The sequence below is a fragment of the Saimiri boliviensis genome, chromosome 8, assembly GCF_048565385.1.
Source record: "Saimiri boliviensis isolate mSaiBol1 chromosome 8, mSaiBol1.pri, whole genome shotgun sequence".
Lineage (NCBI taxonomy): Eukaryota > Metazoa > Chordata > Mammalia > Primates > Cebidae > Saimiri > Saimiri boliviensis.
In genome coordinates, this window is record NC_133456.1 from 120888399 (window position 1) to 120913908 (window position 25510).

The window sequence follows — 25510 nt, forward strand, 5'->3', positions numbered from 1 at the left end:
GGAGCTCCCTGCTTCTGCCCCGTCTCCCTTACAATCCATTCTTAACCAATCAGCCAGCGTGACCATTACAAAGAGAAGGCAGTTCATGTTACTGCTCTGCTTAGAGCCCTTCAGTAATCTGGAGACGAAGGGCCAAAGTACCTCCTCCCACAAAGATTCTGTTATCTCAACAACCTCCATTTCTATCACTCTCCCCAGTCGCTTTGCTCTGGTCTCTTGACCCATCTTCAGGGCCTTTGCACACACAGTCAGGGCTTGTGCACAGGCATCCCATCTCAGGGCCTTTGCATGTGCTTGTACCACTGCTTGGAATGCTTATTCCCAACAAGGCTCACTTTGGGTTTTTGCTCAAACATGGCCTTCTCAGGGAGGCCTTCTCTGACCACCCTATTTTAAATTTCCCCAGCTCCCTCATCACCCCATCTCCACTTCCACCTTACTTTTCTTCTTAGCACTTATTACCATCTAAGGAATTATTTAGTAATTTGTCTCCACTCCTACTCCCAACACAAAAGTGCTCGTAAAGGAGGATGTTTGTTTTGATCTCTGTTGAAACTCCAGTGCCCAGAACAGCATCTAGAATGTAACAGGCACTCAAAAATATTTTTTAATAAAATCCAGAAGTAGCATTATAAGAAGGATATATTCTATAAATACCAGAAGAAAATGCCAACCAGAGTTAAGGTGGTTCTCTCTCCAGGGAGGCCACAGGAATGGGTAGGAAGAGGAGGAAAGGAGACTCCAGCTTGGGGTTGCCAGACTTGCAATACAATATCAAAATAGCAACTTCGTCTGCTTCAACCAAATGCATATAGTACTTTGAAGAAAACATAGAATCTTAAATTATTTTAAATAATTTTGGTATGGGGGATACAAAAAGAAAACTCAGAAGACAAAAGGAAGTGATTCACAGATTTGGCTATATGAAAAGAAAAAAATATCTATGTGCTCTAAAATTTAGCACAGAAAAAATTAACACAACCAAAAGACCGGAAGAACATGTTGGCAACAGAGAAGTGATGAATATTCATAATATAAGAAGAACTCATCAAATTAACAGAAGACTGATGAATAATCTAACAGGAGAAGGGGGCAAAGAAATGGTTAAGAGGAAAGAGAAAGTGAGAGGGGAAGGAAAACTACTAAAAAGTCCCACTATTACAATAAGTCACAGAACATTTTAACGCGTTTGCTAAATACATATGTTTCTCATAAAATAGTTTTGCCATTTACGTTAGCATGTTGCTTATGAGCCTTGTATTAAAAACACATAAGATCTGTAGGCATTTTTAGGATTCGGCTTTTGGGGAAAAAACAGAATTCCACAAGATAATCTACTTTCTCAGGCTATTTGTAACAAAGTAACTTTTAGCAATATATGCTTTTTAAAACGAGAGGCCATGATCAAACTTGCTTATTCTACAAAAGAACTAATGTCAAATCTCTGGTCAGTAGTCGAAGTGTTTCCATAAAAGACGACGCTTTTATCAGTAACACTATTTATTTATCTGTCCTATGATTGCACCGTAGGACGTATTCTTTTTAAAAGTCTTTTTATATTGCATATCTCTCTTTTCAGGTATCCTCCTAGGTTTCTTTATCTTAGCAGTATCTCAAGGAACTTCTAGGTGCACAAACCTTGAGTTGTCTCTTGCACACATTAGAATACACATTTAGACCAGAAGACATAAAGAAAGGCTGTCATGATGTACATCTACTAAAACACACTAGCCACATTTTTCCCTTTGCCATACTCAAGGAAGGAAATGAAACTATTTTTTTCTAAGATCAAGAGTTGAATGGAGTGAACAGTATACTTTATAATCAGGGCTGGCATATTTAAAAGTCCATCAAAGCCAAGTAGGCAGAAAGACCTTAAGCTATCCATCTGCCAATAGGAATACATTTTACACAACAGCCCTTGAAGAAACATGTTATCCATTTTTCTCAAAATACTTTTGAGTCACTTTTACTTCCCCCTGGTTGAGAATACGGATACAAAGAAATACTGTACTATTACAGCACCAGTACAACTTTTAAGAGAATGGTACAATCTATCTTGGAATTGGTAATGAGGAATGGTGTGGACTATAATGAACTGGAGTGCTCTAAATCTCTCCATTAAGGAATCAGTTATAATGCAGCTCAGCTAATAATAGTAACTATTGTTATTGTTATTTTGAGATGGAGTCTGGATCTGTCGCCCAAGCTGGAGTGCAATGGTGCCATCTTGGCTCACTGCAACCTCTGCCTCCTGAGTTCAAGCGATTCTCTTGCCTCCACCTCCTGAGTAGCTGGGATTACAGGGGCCTGCCACCACATTCAGCTAATTTTTTGTATTTTTTAGTAGAGACGGGGTTTTGCCATGTTGGCCAGGCTGGTCTGGAACACCTGACCTCAGATGATCCACTGGCCTTGGCCTCCCAAAGTGCTGGGATTACAGGCATGAGCCACCTCACCCTGCCTCAGCTAATTATTAACAACAGGAAATGAAGGCCTATTTTGCACAAACCTTTTGTTCTGCCAAAGAAGCCAGAAATTTTCATATGAAATTTCTCAATTTCTAGGTCTAACAAAAAGTATGGATCTTTGTCCAAACACAGTCTGCAGAGTGTCTGGGAGCCTTCAGAATATCTATGAGCCACCAGTCTGATATGAACTATTACATGATTCATGCTATTCTCATTCTGCTTAGATGGTCCCCTATTTTCATCTCTAATTGGGTGATGTAGATGGTCTCTCGGAAGCACAGAGCTCACCACCTTTTCCAAACAAATAATTTTGCGGGGCCATGGGATATCTGTATGCTTAACTTCACCTGCTAATGCCAAATTATTTTATCTAAACATTCCCATTGTCTTAATTATACCTAATCTAGTCTTATTTGGGTTTTTTTTTCTCGAATGCAATAGATCACTAAAACAGTGTTTCTAAACTATTATCTCTCACTACTAAAAGCAGAGAACTTATCAGGACACCTATCTACAGTAATGGGGAAAAAGTAAAAAGAGAAATATAAGTAAAGATAAGTTTGATGCCTTTAACAATTTCTAGATAGTCTTGCTTTTGTTTATATTAATAACATACCTTGGCATCTATGAACTGAAGACTTCCTTAGAAAGTTAGTCATAGGTTGATTATATTGCAGGCTGTTCAGCCACTTATTTAGAGGAGTTATGGGAATAATAAGTCATAAGGAAACATAATCAAAATGATATTTGAAAGAAAAAGTTATTTAGAAGCTTTGAATCATTCACAGTAAATCACAATTAATTATTTCCTTTTTCAGATATTCAATTATTTACCGTTGGCTCCATCTCTGCCTACGAAAATGATTGTATTATCCTCTCTCCTACTGGAATGCTCCTATTTTCAACTATAAAAACTGCCTTGGACTCAACTGCTATCCTTCTTCTGCTGTCAACTCTGTCACTCATTGACACCTTGCAATTTGGCTTCTGGTGAAAATGTTTCTCAGATGTTATCAGTGATTGCATGTTGCCAAATTCAATGACATTTTGTCTGAACTCATTTTCTTTATGTGCTCTCAAGAAGCCTGTATTTCTGATCACCCCTTGCTTCCGCACATCAGTGTATAATATATCTACTGATTAATACTCATTTTACAAAACTTCTAAATGCTATAAGAGAGACACAGATTTAATATCCATATTTTGTTCTTTGGACAAAATTTTGTACAAAGAATAACACTGAGTGCCAAAATCAGGCAAAACTTTAATAAACGTGCAAATTACTTAGCCTAACACTTATGATCTCACATTATCCAGTACCAATCTAAATTTCTGCATACACCAAACTTAAATATGCCCAGTGCTCAGCAAGTCATTCTTTCCATGCTATTTTCTTCTACTTTATCCCCCACACTAACTGGAATTATACCTAACCTTTACGGTCCCTGGTTGATTCAGGCTGAGATGATCACCTCCTTCTCTGAATCGCAGTGTTTTATGTGACAGTCATCAGATAGTGTGTTAGGCCACAGCTGTCTATAATCCCTACTGTCTGACTGACCAACTATAAGCCCTTAAAGGTAGGGAGTAGGTACCTCTCTTTCTATCTCTGAGAGAAGTAGAAGCGTGCAGTGATGGCCATCCATGTCTTCACACCTCCCTGTACCCACGCTGTCAGGGGTTCTCCTTCCACAGTAACCCTGGCTTGACCATGAAGTTTGTTTCATCCAATGAGATATTAGCAGATCTTATGCAAGCAGAGGCTTCCTGAGCATTTACATCCTGGAGACTATTTTCTCTCGCTGTTCTCTGGAACTCTGAGACCACTGCATGGGCTAGCTTTGCAGGATGTAAAAGACTCCATGAAATACAAACAAGTTCACCCACCAGAGGAGCCCCAAACCAACCAGCCCCTAGCCAAGACCCCAGACTAAACAGATCCACCAAGCTGACCCAGGCCAGAAGAACCACATTGCTGACCACCGCATCACGAGAATAAATGCTTCTGTTTTAAGCCATTACAGTTTCCGGTAATGGAGGGGGAGGTGTTAATGGATGTACAGGGTATCTGGTACACTGTATTATTCTGAGATGAGTAAAGAATTACTATAATTTTAATAAAATCTCTCTCATCATTCAATTCTTACTTAGTAGATTTTCTCTAGCCTAGAAACTGAAATACTCCGTATGTCTGCAAAGGGCTTTCTAGTTCGTTTTGTAAAATGAAAAATCAAAGGGTAGCAATTATAAAAGATACAGTACAAACATTCTGTCTCGGCAGATGGGGATGTAACTTCAGGATGCTCCATTTACCGTCTTTGAGTCCTCAGGTAAATACTGTAAACTTTCTAGCCCTTTGTTTCCTTTTCTTAAAATAAATGCAATACCACTAACCTCACAGTATTAGAGAGAATACACAGTAAATACCAAATACCATTTCTGGTGTATTTCTTGAATAACCAGGAAATATTATCATCATACATAATTATTAATCTTAAAATAAGAGAGCTGAAGCCGCTGTTCTCTAAATGTGTTTCTGGCTGGGCATGGTGGCTCATGTCTATAATCCCAGTACTTTGGGAGACTGAGGCAGGTGAATCATTAGAACTCAGGAGTTTGAGACCAGCCTGGGCAACATGGTGAAACCCCATCTCTACTAAAAATACAAAAAAAAATTAGCTGGACATGGTGATGCAGGCCTGTAGTCCCAGCTACTTGGGAGGCTGAGGTGGGAGGATGGTTTGAGCCTGGGAGGCGGAGGTTGCAGACAGCCGAGATCATGCCACTGCACTCCATACTAGATGACAGAGCCAGACCCCATCTCAAAAAATAATAATAAAATAAAAGTTTGTTTCTATACCATTCATTCGCTCTCACTACTAAAAGCAGAGAGTTTATCATAATGCTTGTATGTGGCAAGAGTGAGAAAGTTCGAAACTAAAACATCTGGGAAGATCATTTTAATGCCTTGAGCAATTTCTAGTTATTTTTGTATATAACAACCCTTGGCATCTCTAAACTAGAAATTTTTTCTGTCAATACAGATCAGAAAGCTGGTCCAAGGCTTCATTATATTTGGGGCTGCTCGGTCAATCTTTGCTTAGGAGGGACTGTGGGAATAATAAGCCATAAGAAAACATACACAAAAAATGGCTGGGCATGGTGGTTCACACCTGTAATCCCAGCACTTTGGGAGGCCAAGGGGGGCAGATTGCTTGAGGTCAAGAGTTTGAATCCAGCCTGGCCAACATGGCAAAACCCCATCTCTACTAAAAGTACAAAAATGAGCCAGGCACGGTGGTTGGTTCCTGTAATCCCGGCTACTTGGGAGGCTGAGGCAGGAGAGTCGCTTGATGCCAGGAGGCAGAGGTTGCAGTGAACTGAGAATGTGCCACTGCACTCCAGCCTGGGTGACAGAGTGAGACTCCAACTCCAAAACAGTAACAATGAAAACAAAAAATAAGCAGAAAATTGTTGGGAAGAAAAAGGTTATTTAGAAGTGTTGAATAATTCACAATTAACCAGGCAATTAGAAAAGTCCAGATGCTATGAATTGCGTAAAACTGCTTAGTGCCAATAGGATGCTTTCCCATCCTCTATCAGAAACTATATAATTATTTTTACCTTATATCAAAAATATAAATTAGATAATATAAAGATAGGGCATCTGGAACATTTCCGGAATATAATAACCAAAGCACACTAGGGTTTCTTTGTGTCCAGCCCACTGAGCCTGTGTAACGTGAAGGTGCATGCCACCCCCACTGAACCTCAGAGCATGCAAGTGCAAATGCGCTCGTTTCAGATAAAACAAGGTAATGACTTCAAGAAACGCAACAGAAAGAAAGAGATCCTCTTCCGTAGCCAAGTGCTCACCTATATAGGTTCCACTGTTGTTACCAGCATAGTCAGCATCTTCTGGATGGAGTGCAAAAGCATACAGAACAAAAGCCAAGAAATAAAGCAGAACAGTTAGACGGCCAGCCACAGATGCAAAAAATAAACCACTTAAAACAATTAGGTAAAGCACAGCATAGAACAGCCCTTGCAATGCCACTCTTAAACATAAAACGGTTTGTTTTATATTTAAGTTTAAAGTGATATTTTGAAATATCATGCAGGGTTTTTTTTTTAATTCCTCCAACTTTCTTTGATGGTTCTTGGTGCAGTTCCAAGAAAAATTATACACTTCTCCGATATATATATATATATATATATATATATATATATATATATTTTTTTTTTTTTTTTTTTTTTTTTTTTTTTTTTGAGATGGAGTTTCGCTCTTGTGGCCCAGGCTGGATTGCAATGGCATGATCTCGGCTCACTGCAACCTCCACTTCCTGAGTTCAAGTGATTCTTCTGACTCAGCTTCCTGAGTAGCTGGGATTACAGGCACACACCACCACACTCAGCTAGTTTTTGTACTTTTAGTAGAGACAGGGTTTCGCCATGTTAGCTGGCTGGTCTCAAACTCCTGACCTCAGGTGATCTGCCTGTCTCGGCCTCCCAAAGTGCTGGGATTACAGGCATGAGCCACCATGCCCAGCTTATATTTTTAAAGTTAAGAAAATGATGCCACCTGATCCCCCAAAGTAAATTTATTTGTGTAAATCAGGCTGTTTGATAAAAGGTAAAAATACAGTACTTATTTTGGCTTATTGGATTAGACAGAAAGGTTAAGATGAAAATATGTCCTTTCCATTGATAAGTAGAGATTTCATGTGGGAAGTAACATGGGAATGATATTGCTTTTATAAAAAAGAACTGATAAAAACATATGTAAAGTAAGCAATGTGCTAGTATTTTGAAGTTAAATAAATACTGGGTGGTAACTATCTTAAAAACTTTAAGTAGTTGGGTACTTATTATTTTAGGCCTCTTTTTTCTGGAACTAGCAGCATAGACTGCACAAAATTCAAATAATTGAGAAGATGCCCCTAGATCCTACATCAAAATAAATCTGTCAATGTATTTGAATACTGTTTATTTCATTCATATTTGAGACTACTGACAGAAGAAAAATATAATGTACTATTTTAGATTACATTCTATATTTCTGCTGCATAAAGAAAAAAAAACATGTATCTCTTTCTAAAACACAGTCTAGCCACAATTTTTGGTATTGTAATATCAAGATGGAAGTTTAGAGGTACAACAGAGTATTTTTATAAGTTGCTTGCTATATTCCATTTAATCCTATATATATGCACACTAAATAAAATTACTAGACTATGCAGGGTAACTTATACATGTACCTTTAATTTCCTCTGAGAAGCACAAAGAAAATGAGAAAGGAAATTATTACATGTGCAGAAAATACAATTAAAATAGGAAGATGTCGCACCCAAGAAAAAACAAAACAAAAAAAAAATCCACCTACCACACTCAACTGTTTCCTCATCTTAGAAAAGCCAAAGGAAAAAACAAATGTATTTTAAATGTTTCAAAATTATCAGTCAACAAATAAACAGAATTGATGTAAAACTACATTTTAGGCTGCACTGCAGGTTTGTTTTAAAAAGAATGCATACACTTGAGTTGTCAAAACATAGTCCTTACATAGCTTATTAAATAACCAAATGGGAAAAATAACCAGAACATAAATCTTTAGCATTTTTTTCAAAATACTATCTTTAATAAGGGGATTATATTTATTTTCATAGAACAGTTTTGGGTTTTTTTGTAAATCAATTTGTTCAATACTTAAAAGAAATTTCTTGACAAAAATAGTGCAAAGAAGAAAGGATATTAGAAACAACAAATTTTGTCCTTAATATATTTAAATATCCTGTAAATTTAACAATAACCTGACAATTATCAATGTAATTATACATATCCGATGAGTTATGCAAAATCATTTCTTTTCATTCTGTCTATATTATCTGATGAAAGGCATTTTAGAAAGTAATCCTAAACAGTTCCTAAATTACTAATAGGATAGCAATTTAAAAGTTAAATAGGACTTCGGAGACCCACTTTAAGTTAAGGATGGAAAAAGTAATGGCAATATTGCGGAAGCAAATCGAACTATGAGTCAAGGTAAAACACATTTCACTACGTGACCTCAGAGGAAACAGGAGTGATCAGAACAGTTCTCCTCTCCCTTATCCATCCAAGCTACAGAACAGTGGCCAAAGAAAACACTTCCGGGAAAGTGTATACCATTGTATTTTCATTTTCCAAATACCTATGGATCCTTAAACTATGTTGGCTTGGTTTGACCAGTATTGGCAAATATCACAAGCAAATAATTATTATTTAGGCTCGTATTTTGAATCACCAAGTTGTGACTTTATTTATGCTCATGTTTTAGTAGCTGTACCTGTCATGTGGATCTAAAACAAATTGTTAGAAAACAAAGCATAAACTATATGTGGTTTATGCAAACAGGTAGGCATGATGGACATTGGATGGATCATTTTGAAATCTCATGTACTCCGTTATAAAGTGAGTTGTTAAGCATAGAGTCTATTTTTTGATAGAACCAATAGGATAGATTGAATACTGCACCCTCAATTAAAGACTTAGCACCATGGAAGTCAAATGATAAAAGCCGTATCACAAAAACCAACAAAAAATTAAAACACCCATGCCAATTCACAAAGAAATCTGTAATTTATATTACATATAGTATATATGTAATATTCTAATAAAATGTCATGAATATGCTGTATAAGTTTGTAAAAGAATGTTTCTCCATAAAATTTTTAAGTAGAAAGAGAATGAGATTTTTTATATTACTGATACAACCCCACACATATATTCAGTAGCAAGTATCATGCTTAATAAACATCCAGTAAGAAAAGGAAAGGAAAGGAATATCTTAGACTTAGCAAGTTTGAAGAAAGAGGAAAAAATATACAAAAGGTTGATCTCAGAAGAGAGTTGGGACAGTTGTGTGATTATTACTATATAGAGAGCACAGTATTTACTGTGTACAGTAAATACACAAAATTATTTAATTCCCAAACAATCTATGAAGTCAGTACTATCATCCCCATTTTTTCAGATAGGAAAGAACCCTATAGTGAATTCTCATAATTTTATGTTGCTTTGACATTCATTGTGAATCTAGGCTTAACTTTCTCATACCAGAAACAGGGCTTAGTCACCTTTGACATAGCTTCAGCTCTCTGCCTCCTTCCAGTTCTTCAAGGCAGTCCATCCAGAAATCTGCCTCATACGACTGCCTGCTGGCGACCACCTCGCTATGGGACATACAGATACAGCTTATTTGACTCTACACCCCATGTGGACCGTGCAGATATGCTACAGTGACCACCTCTCAGTCACAGCGTAACTCCACGGAACTCATGCCTGCTTTCTTTGCACCCACTAATTAGAACTCCCAGAAAGAAAACTTGCTTGGGTAATGCCCTGGACCCCAGTGAAGGTTTTGCCCCCTCCCCGATCTCTCTTGCTCCCCACACACTGGTTGACTCTGTGTCCCAGACAGCTTCCCTCTTCCTGTTGGCCCTGTGAGGCATGCTGCCCTCCTGTCCAGGATCTGTGAGTAACACACTGCCTCTGCTATTTCATGCACTCCTGCTATTTCATGTTGCCTCTTCTGTGTCTCACCTGCTGAACACGCCTGAATCTAAGGTTTTTCCTGGTCAGGACATTCCTAGAGAGTGAGTGACACAGCTCAGACAAGAGCCCCAAGAGTGTCTGTCAATATAATCAAGTCCCTGTGAGAGAGGACATCTGGTCACAGGTGGACACTTAGGCATTAGGCCTTCCACCAGGAGAAAGAAGTATCCCATGAAAGACACCACTGTTGACAGCAATGTCCACCTCCCCTGCATCAGGGCAGGGCTAGAGTATATAGCCACTTCCTAGGGAGAGCTCAAGAACTAATCAGAAAGAAAAAAAAATACAAACGACTTGTACATGTTAAAAATGGGATTTGGACCTATGCCATCTGGCTCAAGTCTTGAGTTTTTAATTCAATGCTATGCTAATCATGGCAAAACCACGTTTTGATTACTCAAGTCTCTCATTAGAAATGGGCAGGAGAGAGGTCGAGGAACATGATGTTTCTTCCAAGTTTCCTATCGACTTGGCATGACCTCCCACTGCCCCACCAGCCCATCCCTCCCCAAAGCTTCAATATGCAAAGGGAGAGTCTCCCACCAGGAGTAGCTGGGGAGGGCCAGCTCCTCTCCCCAGTGTTATCAAGAGTCCACCGTCTGCCATCTTCAAGCACATTAGAGCAGGAGAGGAAAGTCAGAAAAATCACAAAGGGGAGGCCAAGAAGGTCTCACAAAGATGAACGTGGCTGAGCACAGTGGCTCATATCTATAATCCCAGAACTCTGGGAGGCCAGGGCAGGAGGATCACTTGAAGCCAGGAGTTTGAAATCAGCCTAAGCCACATAGTGAGATTCCATCCCTAGAGAAAATTTTAAAAATTAGCTCGGTGAGGTGGTGCACATCTGTAGTCCCAGCTATTCAGGAGGCTGAGACAAGAGGATTGCTTGAGTCCAGGACTTTAAAGCTGCAGTCAGCTATGATGGTGCTACTGCACTCAAGCCTGGATGACAGGGTGACAGCCTGTCTCAAAAATGAAAAACAGACAGAGAAAAATATGCTGTCTTCAGAGAATGGACTAGAAACGTTGTTGTGAAAAGCAAGTGGTGAGCCCTGCACAGTGGACAGTAGTAAATGTCCCATTCCACTGGATATCATTCTGCAAGGGACATGTGTGATACTCCTTGACAAGTGGAGAAACTGTGTCTATACTAGTGTGCTATTATTCACATGGGCAAATTCCCATACTAAAAACCACTTTCCTAAATGTCCCACCCCCTGCTGCAATCCTTCCTAAAAGTCTGCAATAATCCACAACCACAGATCAGACCCCTAAGAGTTAACCAACGCTTTCTAACCTGCATGGCATTGGGTCTCCAGAACAAAATACAAGATACAATAGGGCTGAAAACCCTTCCTATGGGAAGACTAGAAGCATCTACCCTGAGAGAGTTTCAGAAGCAACATCTTCAGGAATACCAGGGGAACACAGTTCACTGAGATGAAGCGTGAGCAGTAACAACGAGAAGGTTCTGAACCTCAACCACCTAGCGATGTAAGTGACTGGATATGAAATTTACAACTTAGACCATCTACAACTCTTTCCACACAAACTCTGAACTCTGGCATCTTCCAAATAGTATTAGTATTAGGGAAAAAATACGTTAGGTATTTTTTAAAACCCCATGTGTTTCTGTTTGTACAAGACCCCACCAATATTAAGAAAATATTTGACAATGTTTTAGACATACAAATTTCATGTAACGGCATAAGCAACGTATTTGTTTTTGAATTAACTTTATGCGTGAAAGCAACAAATAAAATTACTTAAGAATCCAGGAAGAAGGAGCTTACTCAACTTGAAAAGCTTTACTACAATGATTTGTAGCATCCTGTGATATATTATTTTTAACTGTTGGACCTTCCAAACTACTGGTACCATGTGCAGTGAATTAATTTTTTTACTCAGTATTTAAATTCGTTTGTTGCCTATTGTGATTATCAGCTGACAAATGCTTATCTTCTAACAAACTAGGTTACACCTTGCTTAAATGGATACCCTTTGGCTTCAGTTAAATATTTTGTTTTGGCCAGATGTGATGGCTCATGTCTGTAATCCCAGTGCTTTGGGAGGCTGAGGCAGTTGGATCATGAGGTTAGGAGTTTGAGACCAGCCTAACATGGTGAAACGCTGTCTCTACTAAAAATACAAAAATTAGCCGGTCATAGTGGTAGGCACCTGTAATCCTAGCTACTCAGGAGGCTGAGGCAGAAGAATTGCTTGAATCCAGGAGGCGGAGATTGCAGTGAGCCAAGATTGTTCCATTGCACTACAGCCTGGGTAACAGAGCAAGATTCTGTCTTAAAAAAACAAAAAAAACAAAAAAATTCTTTTTACCTGCATAATAACAATAATGACTGGTTAAAACTAATTCTACAACAAAATCTTTTGTGTTTTGCTTTCTAATCTTTAAATGGTTGAAAAATTGTATATTTCTGTTTCTTTGACTACAAAAATTCTTTAAGAGTTATTTTATAAAACAAAAATTTTGAATTAAGGTTATTCAGTCAGCAATATTAGACACTTTTAGGTTCTTATACTTTGATAACTACAAAAGGAAACAGCACTATAAAAATCATGCTTGAATATTCTGTTGTAAAATATATTACATAAAGAAGAGATTTTTCTTGCTCCTTTCTGAAGACCATATATACTGGATTTAAATATTTAATATAAATTACATCCTATTGAAGTTAAAGCTAAATTAATTTTACGTCATTAGGAAGACAATTCTTAACTCATAGTTAAATTTCAATAGAAAAGAAACAAACAATACTTCAAAAAAATTCGTATTTCTTTCTTAACGGGTAGGTAATATATGCAACCAAACTATAAAAAGAAGCTTTAGAAAGAAAATTAGAGTACTTTAAATTACATTGACACAAGAAATGCCAAGTTTCTGTCAAGCAAAACTACTCCTACATGCTATCTGGGACATAAGATTCAGTTTTACTCACTTCCAGAACACTTAAGCTACATCTTTTACATAATAATCTAAAAGCTGGTCATCTAAAAGAAAATTTATCAGACTTCAAGGTCTGCATTACTAATACAAATCCATTATGTGGGAACCTATCATTAGATGACGGAGAGGGGGGAAACAAATTTCCATTACAAATATCGTTGTTGGATAAGCAATTCTTCCAAAAAATAGGAGGAGGAGAAAGAGGAGGACACAAGTCCTTATATCCAGCTACTAAGACTTAGAAAAATTTTAGGTTTAAGAGTTCATGTTTTAGTTTTCAGGAATTTTTTATTTTAAGAAGTAATTTTTGTTTGTTTGTTTGTTTGTTTGAAAGACTTTTTTATTCTTCTGGGTTGATATTAGATACACCAAGATACTTAAGAGGAAGAAATAACCAAGCATCAAAGATGAATCTGACTTACACTCATGAATTTTGCATAAGGAGGTTGGTTTTAAAGCCTACAGCGGTTGTTATTATCACAGCTCCTTATTTTACTTGTCTTGGAGCCAAGAACTAGAGCTCTAGCAGAAATACAAATATGCAAAGATAGTAAGATTGGGATGTGCTCTTTCTTATTTACTTCTATGTTGATATTAACTGATACCCTATAGTTCCAGAGCCATCTTCCATGAACTCTTCCTCCACGCAAACTTAAGTTATGGTGATACACTACAAATAAAATAAAGAGCAAAATAGAGAATAAGAGAGTAATACAAGCAATCATGTGTGAAAAAAGTTAACTGGCTAATTTGGTAAATGTTATTAGATGACAAGATTCATTAATTCAAATCTGATATTACTAATTTCATCCTAGGTTTTAAGTACACTTGTAAAAATTAGTGGAGAAAGTCTTTATCATTGTATTTTAAAAATAAATTTATAAACATCTACATGATAGAATTATTCTTCCTTTAAAAATTTTACATGAAATCAGAAACTTTTTTAAAAACCATATTAATATTCAAAATCATAAAAACAAATGATTTTATGCCAATTTGCTGTTTTTCTTCATAGCATTTTCCTATAATTCAGCAAAGGGCATGATAACGAAAGTTTCCATTTAACATAAGTATTCTAAAACCCTAAGTACCAAATACTGAAATCCAGAAAGTAGTTAATCAGATGGCCTTTACAAGTTTTAGTTATGTAAAGAATCATCATCAAAACATAGGTTAAAGTGCTTTTAAATGCCATTTAAAATGTTCAGAATCTATACAATGATTTATGCATAATTTTTAACTTTATGTGAGACAATATTCAAGAAAATTTCAAGTAGAATTTCAATTCTTAATGTAATTGTCACAGAAATATATTGTCCCTCTGAACAAGGCCATGTTTGTTAGATGCTTATGCTTTAAGAATAACTTTGACCAGATTTATTTGAAAATAAATAACATATATAAAAACAAATAATGCGTCTCTCAGTTTGAATCAAAAGCTAGTTTAATAAAAAAGATAGAGAGAGAAGAAAGAAAGAGAGGAGGACCAGGAAACATTTCTGAATGGAATTCAAGAGGCAGGAACAGCAAAAAAACAAATTAGTCAAATGAGGACACTTCAGTAAAGATAAATGCTAGAATAAATATTTATCAGATGCAAATACTGAAGTATTAACATAAAAAAGAAATTATACAAATCAACAGACAAAATGACTGTTACAATTAATACTTCTACACACACACACACACACACACACACACACACACACACACACAGAGGCAGACAGACACTCACACACCCCTCACCTTCATATGCTATACAGAAACCAGTTTGGAAGAGCTATTAAAAAGCAATGTATCCCTTTTGCATAGTTCTTTTAAAGAAACACATATACACTTATCAAAACTTTTAAATCAATGTAAATTCATAATATCAAACAGTAAATTTCTAAGTTGCCTAGGACTCAGAGTTAATCCAGATTCAAGTATAACTATATTTTTATTTCATCTTTAAGTTACACATATCTTATCCCACATATTCCAAATATATTAGAAATGTGTAAGCCTCCTATTTAAAAATCCCTTAAAAAGCAAGTCTGGTGGATACGTCAAAACTCCTTTCTGTTGTTGAGTTGGCTAGTGAAAAGTCATCACGCTTACGAACAATGTAATATTCTCACGAAAGCTTTAAGCTTTCTGATGTCAGAAGATGTGTAGCATTCTGTGACAAGGGTTTTTTCCCTTGTGCCCAGACTTAATGTAGCAAGAACAAGCAGGCTTTTGAATCAGTGCTCCACTTTAAGCATTTGCCTGCTTGTGAGATTTATACTCAACTACAGTTTGGCTCCCTTCTAATGTGATTCCTGAGCTATACGCTTCTGCAAACTGACAGAAATCACAGGAGATGTGAAAAATGCAACAATACTAAAAACAGATGTTGGTGTAAAATTCCAGGGCCATTTACTTGGTCATTTCACTATTTAATGTACAACTTCTATGCTGAAAACAAAGGGCTGGTTTTTTCCTCTTAAAATACCTAGAACCATGAAATATCTAGAGGAGGTGAAATAGGAAATTTATGGGATGGGGACTTGAGGAGGTGGGTGGTAGGAAGTAAAGAAAAGCTGACAGAAGGTTAGGTTGAAAGAAGAAAAAAAGTGCTGAAATCCACACTACGTTTTTCAGTGGTCATAGAGTAGCCATCCTTCGTCTTTCTCTCATTTTCTTTTAATCTAGTCCAGTGATACCTCCAAATGGATAGGCTACAGGTCAGAAGTATTATGATCTGGGGATGAGACAGGAATTAAGAACAACTGGTCTTGAGCATAGTTGCTTTCATGCCAAAGAAAATGGTAGATTTTGTTTCTCCCTAATATTTACCAAGAAATACCTAACCCAAACCTCCTGCCTTTGAAAAAATAAAAGAGCTGCATTTAAGGTGACATTTAATAAAATACCTACATTTGGAAATCAAGGAGAGTAGTAATAGCAGTTACTTTCTTAAAGAGTGAGTCACGGATTTATTATTAACCACCTCAACCACACTTTTCTTCAAAAGATTCACATTAATACTCCAAATACGAATCTCCTATTTGTTTGCTCCTGAGAAATGATGATCCCAAAGTTATTGCTAGGGTAATATAGGACCCTTTGTTCTGCCACGAGCACCTGCTTTAATAGTAAAAAATAAACAGCAGGGTTTGGTTACTCTATATTCTTATTAACAAACTTACATGACTTCCTGTTGGAAACTTTCAGGGGCTGAACCAATATTTCTGGTCGTCTCAGAGCCAGTCTCCTGGGAGAAAGAAGTCAACATGCCTATCAATTTTCAGCACAGGTCCAAGGTGAATACAACATCAAAATATTTAGTTTTAAGAAAAAACTCAAAGGTTAGATAAAAAATGAATGCAATGCAATCTATTCAAATTAAGAAACAAATCGTCCACTTTCCCATTTTTGTAAATTATCTTCCCTCCCTCCAAAACCAATGGTCTTTTTTTTTCCACCTTTCACATCAACATGGTTTCAAGATATTAATGTGCTATTTTCCATTTGCTTCATAACAAAAAATCTAATATGACCCGGTACTGTCATATTATTTTTGGTCATTCATCATACTTAGTTAGACAAAACAGAAATCCAAACCCAAGGGATAAAAAAATTCTACGGCAAGGTTTTATAGCATATTTTATCACATCAATGCTAGAATGATATTTTGCAGAGAACAAAAGGTCAGCTGGAGAAAAGCCATTATTATGTACCAGCAGCTCACCTTTCCTGGAAATGCTTTGAAGGGATCAGGCCTGCCCTGGGATTGGCGTCACCTTCGTGTTTCGCTTGCCACCAAGTTGCATCATCTTGGCTCATAATCTGAAGAATATCTCCCTTTTTGAAAGCAAGCCCAGCTTCCTTACATGGAATTGCCTTATCCTCATTAGGATTATAGTCAAAGAGGGCTTTGATAAACATCTGGAAGAAAAGTTTCACTGAAGATGAATAAATGTAAAAAAATATACAAGAAATGCCCTATATTCTCTTGACTCTGATTCAAAACATAATAATTTTAAAACTAGAATATTAAAAGAAATGCGTTGTGACAAAGTGGATATGTGTTTGATGAAAAAACACGACTTCCCTCCCACACACACACACACAAAAATGTTTTTAAGCAATGATTACCTTGCCTTCTTTTGATGGTGTCTCCTCTTTGATGCCAGGTATAATCTTAAATGTAATTGCTCCCTGAGACTGAGCCTGGTATCAGATGAAAGAAAGAGTTACAGGAAAACCAGAGCCAAGGAAAAATAAGGTAAAATAGGTAGAAACTGAAATGCATCTGAAATTTACAAGCTTGAGGTTTCTACTCTTAGATAGACTAAACGGAGGAAACCGTTTTTTGTAGAAATTCCTGTAATGTGAGAAAGAAAGCTCTAAAGTTTGTAGGGTAAGTTAAAAAACATTAACTCCTAAATCCACTTTTACTTCCTGTGTACTTTTAAACTGTCACTAAATAGATTCTCATCCAAGATTCCTCAAAATAGAAACACACAAAATATGCACAACACCTTAAATAAACACGGTATTAAATGACTAGAATAGATCATGTATAAAGAGCTGAGGGCAGTGGCTCATGCCTGTAATCCCAGCACTTTGGGAGACCAAGGTGGCAGGATCACCTGAGTCCAGGAGTTCGAGGCTATTCTGAGAAATATGGCAAAACCCCAATCTCTAGAAAGAAAAATAAAAATTAGCGGAGTGTGGTGATGAGGCTAAGGTCTCCTGAGCCCAGGAGTTCGAGGCTGCAGTGAGCTGTGATCGCACAAGTGCGCTCCAGTCTAGGCACAGAGCAAGACGCTCTCTTAAAAAAAAAAAAAAAAAAAGGAATAATGTACAGGATGGTGCAAGCAGTTACATTTAAGTATCAGCATCCATGTTTTGGGGAACAAAACACCTATATTGTTCAACAGTGTGGTTATAAAACACATTATTCAATTAGTGGCAATGCCTATCAAAAAAAACAATAAAGAACATTCATATCTATTGTATTGTGGTGAGTAAAATGTAGAGATTTACTGCAAGATGAAATGATTGAGTATCTATTCTAACTTCATTAAAACAAGTACCAGCACCCACAAACTTTTGTTATCTCAGACAAGATCTCTCTTTAAATATACTCTCATGTCATTTTCTGTCTCTCTCTTTTTAGCACTTGCTGTAGCCATATTTAATTATTTATGCAATTATTTCTTAAGATATGTTACTCCTGCCAAATTGTAAGCTCCACAAAAGCACTAAATACTTGGCACATTTGAAAGATATGTACTGCCTGTCAATTTCCATGGTAGAAATACTTTCACTATAGCCAATTTCGATTCACCGGCATGAAGTTGCTGAAAGCTGAATTGGGAAATGGTGCATGCAGTCACCTTTGGCATCCCTTAAGAAGGTAGCTCTAGTGTAACACAGTAACTTAAGTAAAATGGGATTCTGTATACATAAATAACAGAATTTTATAAAGGGTTGATTTATTTCGAAATAGCAATATCATTGCTATTGCTTATCATAAAAGGCACTCACAAATCTTATTAAGAATTTTTATACTGTAATACTGAATTGCATTGGTAGAGAGAAAACAAAAGTCTTCTCTGTAATCTCCTCTTACTTTTCTAGTTTTTGTATGTGTGTGTGTTTTTTTTAATGGATCTATGGTCCTCACGACAGTGTCATTTATAAAGAACTCAATCTATGGTAGCAATTGTTATTATTATTACTGCTAAGCCATATAGGTCTATCTCTCATTGTGATTGCCTCACGATAACCTAGCATATAGATGAATGATTACATAATCAATGTAACTTTCTTCGTAGTTTCCAAATGTTTTAAAAGTATTTTGTTTATACACATTTACCAAATTATTGCTTGAGGATTAATTTCCAACAGTTGAATTTCTTGATTAAAGGGTATGCATATTTAAAATTTTGATAGTTTCAGATCTCAAAGTGTTCTACTAATAATTTATTCCAACACCAAATCATTAAATATATCTATTTTCCTATACCCTGACCAACTCTAAGCATCATAAAGCTTTCCAACCTCAAGTAACCCGACACTTTCCAGATATCTATGTTTCCTTTTGTAAAGTATTTGTCCAAATACTCTCTTGATTTTTCTGTAAATGTTTTGCTTATTGATTTTTATCATCTCCCTCTATGCTGAAATATTACCCTTTTATTATATATATACAGAAACTATTTTTCCTACAATCTCATTTGTCTTTTATGTTTCTTTATGGCACCTTTTTTCTGCAAAGAAAGTTTTGAATTTGAGTAGACACATCTGATATTTTTCTATTTAATTTTCATATCGAGGTTAAAAAGTCTTTTTCTACCTTGTAATTATAAAACTTGTATATTACATTTTATTGTGCAATTTTTGTGATAATTTTGTACTTAAATATTTAACTTGCTGGGAATTTGTTTTTATGTATAGTGTAAAACAAAAATTGACCTTATTTTTTTTCTGAGTCATTAACCTCATACCATTTATGAAATGGTTCCATTGTCTTCCCACCGATTTAAAATACCACCTTGACCATATACTAAATTTTCATTTATACAGAGATCTGTTTTGAGACACACTCAAACCTCTTCTAGTTGCTATAGGTTTCCAATATGTTTTCATATATAAAAGAGTTTCCCTTCCTTTTATCTCACAAATGAACTTTAGAATTAATATTGCCGAGGCCTAAAATAATTTTATTCAAATGTCAGATTTCAAAAGACATCGAAATTAGTTTGACTAATTTGCATTGCTATGATCCATAGACTAGATCAATGGGAAGAAGACAAAGATAAATGCATCACCAACCACAGTGTAGATGTAATCTGTTAAGTACAGACTCAGGACAGGTACTAAACTTTTTTTATTTATTTTTTTTTTTTTGAGACCCAGGCTGGAGTGCAGTGGCTTGATCTCAACTCACTGCAACCTCCATCTCCCAGGTTCAAGCAATTCTCCTGCCTCAGCCTCCAAAGTAGCTGGGACTACAGGCGCCCACCACCATGTGCAGCTAATTTTTTTTTTTTTTTCCTTTAGTAGAGACAGGTTTCACCATGTTGGCCAGGCTGGTCTTGAACTACTGATCTCAAGTGATCCACCTATCTCAGCCTCCCAAGTGCTGCAAGTGGGATTACAGGCATAAGCCACTATATTCAGCCCTAAAACTCTTTATATATACTACCTCATTTAATCCTCAAAACACTTCATATGGATAGTTACCACTTATTCCCATTTTGTAAATGGAAAACACTGAGGGATGAATAGATTAAGGTATTTTTCAAGGACACACAGAGATTAAGTGATGGAGCTGGGATTCAAACCATGCACTGCTTAATCCAAATCCTGTATATGTCAAACCAAGTCTAAAAGTCTGAAATATACTGATTCAATTTTATTTTTATTGCACCTTTAAAAGGAATTTACAGCTTACCAAAATCTGTATTATTTCCTCAGGACTTTTATCCTTAACTGGTATCCCATTCACTTCCCTAAGTTCGTCACCAACATGAATAAGACCTGAGAAATAGGAGATTCGGTAAATTAGCAGTGTCACCCACAACAGAAACTGTAATTTGCAGTTGTTTCCATAATTAAAGCATTGTCAGGTACGTTTAATACACTTAATGATTGGAAAGGAGACCTTCACACGTCTCAGGTTTCAGCCTCTACGCCTCTCCACGGCAATGACACAAGGATCACAACATAGTAACGCTGGACAAGAAATGGTAGCAGCAGCTTGGTGTTTGTCTAGAAATGCACGTTACTGATATCTGATCCTAATAAAACAATTTTCATTTATCTTAAAGGTTGCATGCTATTAGCAGTATTTTTCAATTGAGAAACACAGAAACAAGTTTTAATATAGCTTTGGATGCTTGTGTACAAGAAGACTAGAGAGTAATATTTATCTATCATTTATTTAAATAGGCTCTCACATTTCAACACAGAGAACAAAATCATATTACTTGTTTTGCTGTATTAGATCCAAAGATGATCATCCTCTTAGTTAACTATTGGAAATGCTACACACAAAATACGTGACTTGTCTGTATTCCGTTAACATTTAAAGTCTCACCACTTCTATCTGCAGCTCCTCCTCTCATGATTCTGGCCACAATGATCGCCCCAGTCTGCTCATCCTTCTTAATCGTAGCTCCCTTTTAAGACACAAGCAAAAAGCATTTGTGAGTTAATGTGTGTATTGGGTGTTAGAAAAAGGGAGGAAATAAAGACATTCACCTGAAAAAAGGGGAAACAACTACAAAATAAATAAATGAGGCAGGAAGAATAGACATCATGACATTTGGCTTATAATATCTATTCTCATGACTAGATAGAGGAAATTCTATCTACACAGCATCTAAGGGTTTCAGCCTAATTTAAAGATTTTGAAATCTTCGACTTCCTTAAAATTGTGTAAAATAAACATGTCTTCTTTCCATTATAAAAATACCTTGTATTTGAATGCTGTTTGGTTTTTACTCTTTTAAAGCACTTCTTCATTTTATCCTTGGAGTATCTCATCAAGAAAGTGGAATAGTGATAATTAAACTAATAGGCAAAAGATTCTCTATGTTAGAAAACTAAAACCCAGATCATTTGACTTTCAGTCAGTTCAGTGATCCTTCTATCATACTGTTACCATAGTTAAAAAAAAAAAAAAAAAAAAAAAAAAAAAAAAAAAAAACCAAAAAAACAGGCCAGGCACAGTGGCTCATGCTTGTAACCTCAGCACTCTGGGAAACTGAGACAGGCAGGTCACCTGAAATCAGGAGTTTGAGACCAGCCTTGCCAACATGGTGAAACCCTGTCTCTTACTAAAAATACAAATTAGCCAGGCATGGTGGCAGGTGCCTGTAATCCCAGCTACTACAGAGGCTGAGACAGCAGAATCCCTTGAACCAGGAGGCAGAGGTTGCTGTGAACTGAGATCATGCCATTGCACTCTTGCCTGGGTGACAGAGTAAGATTCCATCTCGAAAAAAAAAAATAATAATAAATAAATAAATAAATAAATTGGTGAGAATTGTAAAGAAAAAGAAAAAAGTTAAAACCCAGATATTAGTCATATTTGTTGCCTGAGTCTAGGACAAATGATTAGAAGAAAGAGCTCTTAGTCCATGGTTTTAGTGAACTAGGATTGTACCTAGTACAAATAGAACTAAGTACTGGCATAAGATTAGGAAACAATCTCAAAAAGAAGCCAAAAATTCTTCACTTACAGATATTCAGAAGCAAATTAACTGCTGCTTCGTAAGAACGACAGGCATAAGTGGTTACTTTGAAAGCCTTTCCATGACTTTCCTTTTAAGAATTTGGCATTGGTTTTGCAAAGCCATCCAACATTGCATAATACTGCTAAAAAGGTATGCTTTTCAGTGGCAGCAGAATTCATCCCAAACAAGTGGAATTTTTCTCGAGTTTGTCAGTAAACACATTTATATCATCATTAAAGAACAGATATGTGAGCAAAGTAACAGTCCATCTGTAATAAATATCTTTATGTGAAACTATCAAATACATAGCTTATAATAGTAAAAAAATCAAAGAATTAAGTGACAGGCATTTTGCAGCATTTTCCATCACCTATGCATGCATTCAAAGCCAAAGACTTGAATGAACATTTCTCCATGGTCATAAACCTTAGACCCACCAATTATTGGTACTTTCTGCTTTTATTTCAATTTCTAACTTGTTGCCAAAATGACTGGAAATGTAATATTCTCAATATAACTAATTAGTTAGATTAGATCAACTTTCATTTTCCTTAATAATGTCTCAAATTTTCCCACCAAATATGCCCAATGGCAGAAAAGCCTAGTAATCTAACTCTACTTATCCATAGTTTCTGGACGAGAAATTGAATATCAAATGGCCATAATTTGTCTAAGATCAGACAACTAGTACATGGAAAATTCAGGACTTGTTTATGGCAATCTGACCAGTGACACTGGACATTCATCTTAATCATCATCCAATATGGTTTAACCTCTATCTTCCCATAACCTTGTATTCATAAGTTCATTCTGTCCATGAGTTCATTACTTTTGTGGGAAATTGCATGCCATATTCCCACATTAAGTGTTAAAAATGGTTTTGAGGCTTCAAAGGCTATAAGAAGATCTGTAGCTGCCATTGACTCCTCTGGAAACATCTCACTGCCATGTAAGAAATCATGACCATGGCTATGTTATGAGGAAGCCCAAGCTAGCCAAGTGAAGATGTCACTTAGAGCAAGAGATACTTGGCCAGCCCCCAACCTTCCAGCTCCAAGCCCAGGTAACAGCTGTGTAAATGAAGGAGCCCTCAGTTGATTCCGGCCACCACCATCTGACTGCACGCATGAGGAACTCCAAGTGTGAACTTCCCAGCTGAGCTCATCAACCCCCAAACTAATATTGTTTTAGCTACAACAAACAGGAGTGGTTTGTAACACAGAATTAGTTAAGTGGAACGAATCTCTGTCCACTGTGGACTGTGCTGTTTTTCAGTATAGGGCTATTTTGTTTGTTGTGCTTAATGCTCATCCATTTGGTTTCTTCTGTATTCAATGAGGGCTTATAATAAACGGAGGAAAAAATGTCTGTTTTCTCATCCTAATGGAGAAGACAAGACAATAAACAAGAGATGGAATAATTGCATACATTATACAGTGTGTTAGAGGGTGGTAGATTAGCCTGTTTTCACACTGCTGATAAAGACATACCCACGACTGGGCAATTTACAAAAGAAAGAGGATTAATGGACTTACAGTTCCATGTGGCTGGGGAGGCCTCACAATCATGGTGGAAGGCAAGGAGGAGCAAGTTACATCTTACATGGAAGGCAGCAGGCATGTGCTATAGAGTTTGTGCAGGGAAACTCCCATTTTTGAAACCATCAGATCTTGTGAGACTTACTCACTATCATGAGAACAGCACGGGAAAGACCTGGCCCCATGATTCAGTTATCTCCCACTAGGTGCCTCCCATAACACATGGTTATTATGGGAGCTATAAAATGATGTTTGGGTGGGGACACAGAGCCAAACCATATCAGGTGGTAAATACTGTAGGGGTACGAGGGGATGTAGGGCAGGAAATAGAAGACCAGGATGTCAGGGCAGGTGGAGGAAAGACAATGAGAAGACACGGGACTCACTGGGAATATGACATCTGAGTGAACAAAGACTGGACAGAGGTGAAAAGGTTAACCAATGGGAAGGAACAGAAGACAAAGCCAATGCAAGGTGCCAAGGGGGCTGTGAATGAAATGCTCAAAGGAGAGCAAGGCAGCCAGCGTGGCTGGAGCCCAGTAGAAGAAGGACAGCAAGAAGAGAAGAGGTCAAAGGCAGAAGGGAGTCAGCTATGTGCTTTCTGTGCTTTATGAGTCACTGTAAGGATGCTGGGCTTTACTCTGAATGAAAAAGAGGAAACATGCAAGGTTGTGAACAGCAGGAGGGACACAATCTACAGGCATCCCCAAACTACGGCCCGCGGGCCGCATGCGGCCACCTGAGGCCATTTATCCAGGCCCCCGCTGCACTTCAGGAAGGGGCACCTCTTTCATTGGTGGTCAGTGAGAGGAGCACAGTATGTGGCGGCCCTCCAACGGTCTGAGGGACAGTGAACTGGCCCCCTGTGTAAAAAGTCTGGGGACGCCTGATCTAGAAGGACCACTCCACCTACTGTGTTAAGAGTTGAAGGATGGCAAGGACTACAGCAATGAACTTAATGAGAGGTTAACACGTTAGGAATTCCTTATCTGAAATGCTTAGATGTCTCAGATTCCATATTTTTTCGGATTTGGGCACATTTGCATTCTTATCGGTTGAACATCCGAAATCCAAGAATAGGAAGTCCAAAAGCTCCAATGACTATATCCTTGGAGCTTGTGTCTGCACTCAAAGTGTTTCACATTTTGGCACATTTTGGATTTCAGATCTTCAGATTTGGGATGCTCACTCTGCACAAAAATTCAAGGGAATGATGATGGTGGCACAGATCTGACTGGCAAAAGTAGAGGTGATGAAAGAGAATCTGCATATATTATTGGTAGAGTCAAAAAGGATTTCCCAATGGATTGTCTATGGAATGCAAAAGAAAGAAAGGGATTAAAGACAGGCTCAATGTCTTTTGGCTGAGCAGCTGGAAGGGTGGAATTGCCATCAACTAAAAGGGGTTAAGACAAGGGTGGAACAGATTTGGGGACAAAGATCAGTAGTTTATTTTTAGATATATGAAAACTGAGATGTCTATTAGACCTCCAAATGGAGATAACGAATAGACAGATGGATATATGAATTTAGGGATTAGAAGAAAGAACTGGAAGAGAAATAAATAACCTTGGGAGTCTCTGGCACATAGAAACTTTTTAAAGCCATGGGCAGGATAAAATCACTTCTGGAATGTGTAGATAAAGCAAAGCAATCCAATGCGTAAGGGTCTCATTATAGACAGAGATAAGTGCCCTAATAGAGTATTCTTGTATCCCTTGACTC

The 25510-nt window shown here is 37.1% G+C and overlaps 1 protein-coding gene across 6 annotated transcripts in view; it reads right to left on the minus strand.

Annotated features, from left to right (window-relative positions):
• The window catches only part of MPP7 (MAGUK p55 scaffold protein 7), a 232469-nt gene that overhangs the window by 47045 nt on the left and 159914 nt on the right, over positions 1-25510 (minus strand). For all 6 annotated transcript variants that reach the window (XM_074405162.1, XM_074405158.1, XM_074405161.1 and 3 more), the window contains 5 exons: positions 21107-21188; positions 20462-20547; positions 17152-17226; positions 16745-16941; positions 16203-16267 (listed from right to left, as the gene is read on the minus strand). In XM_074405162.1, the coding sequence (XP_074261263.1) occupies positions 16203-16267; positions 16745-16941; positions 17152-17226; positions 20462-20547; positions 21107-21188 (505 nt within the window). The remainder of the gene's footprint in view (positions 1-16202; positions 16268-16744; positions 16942-17151; positions 17227-20461; positions 20548-21106; positions 21189-25510) is intronic.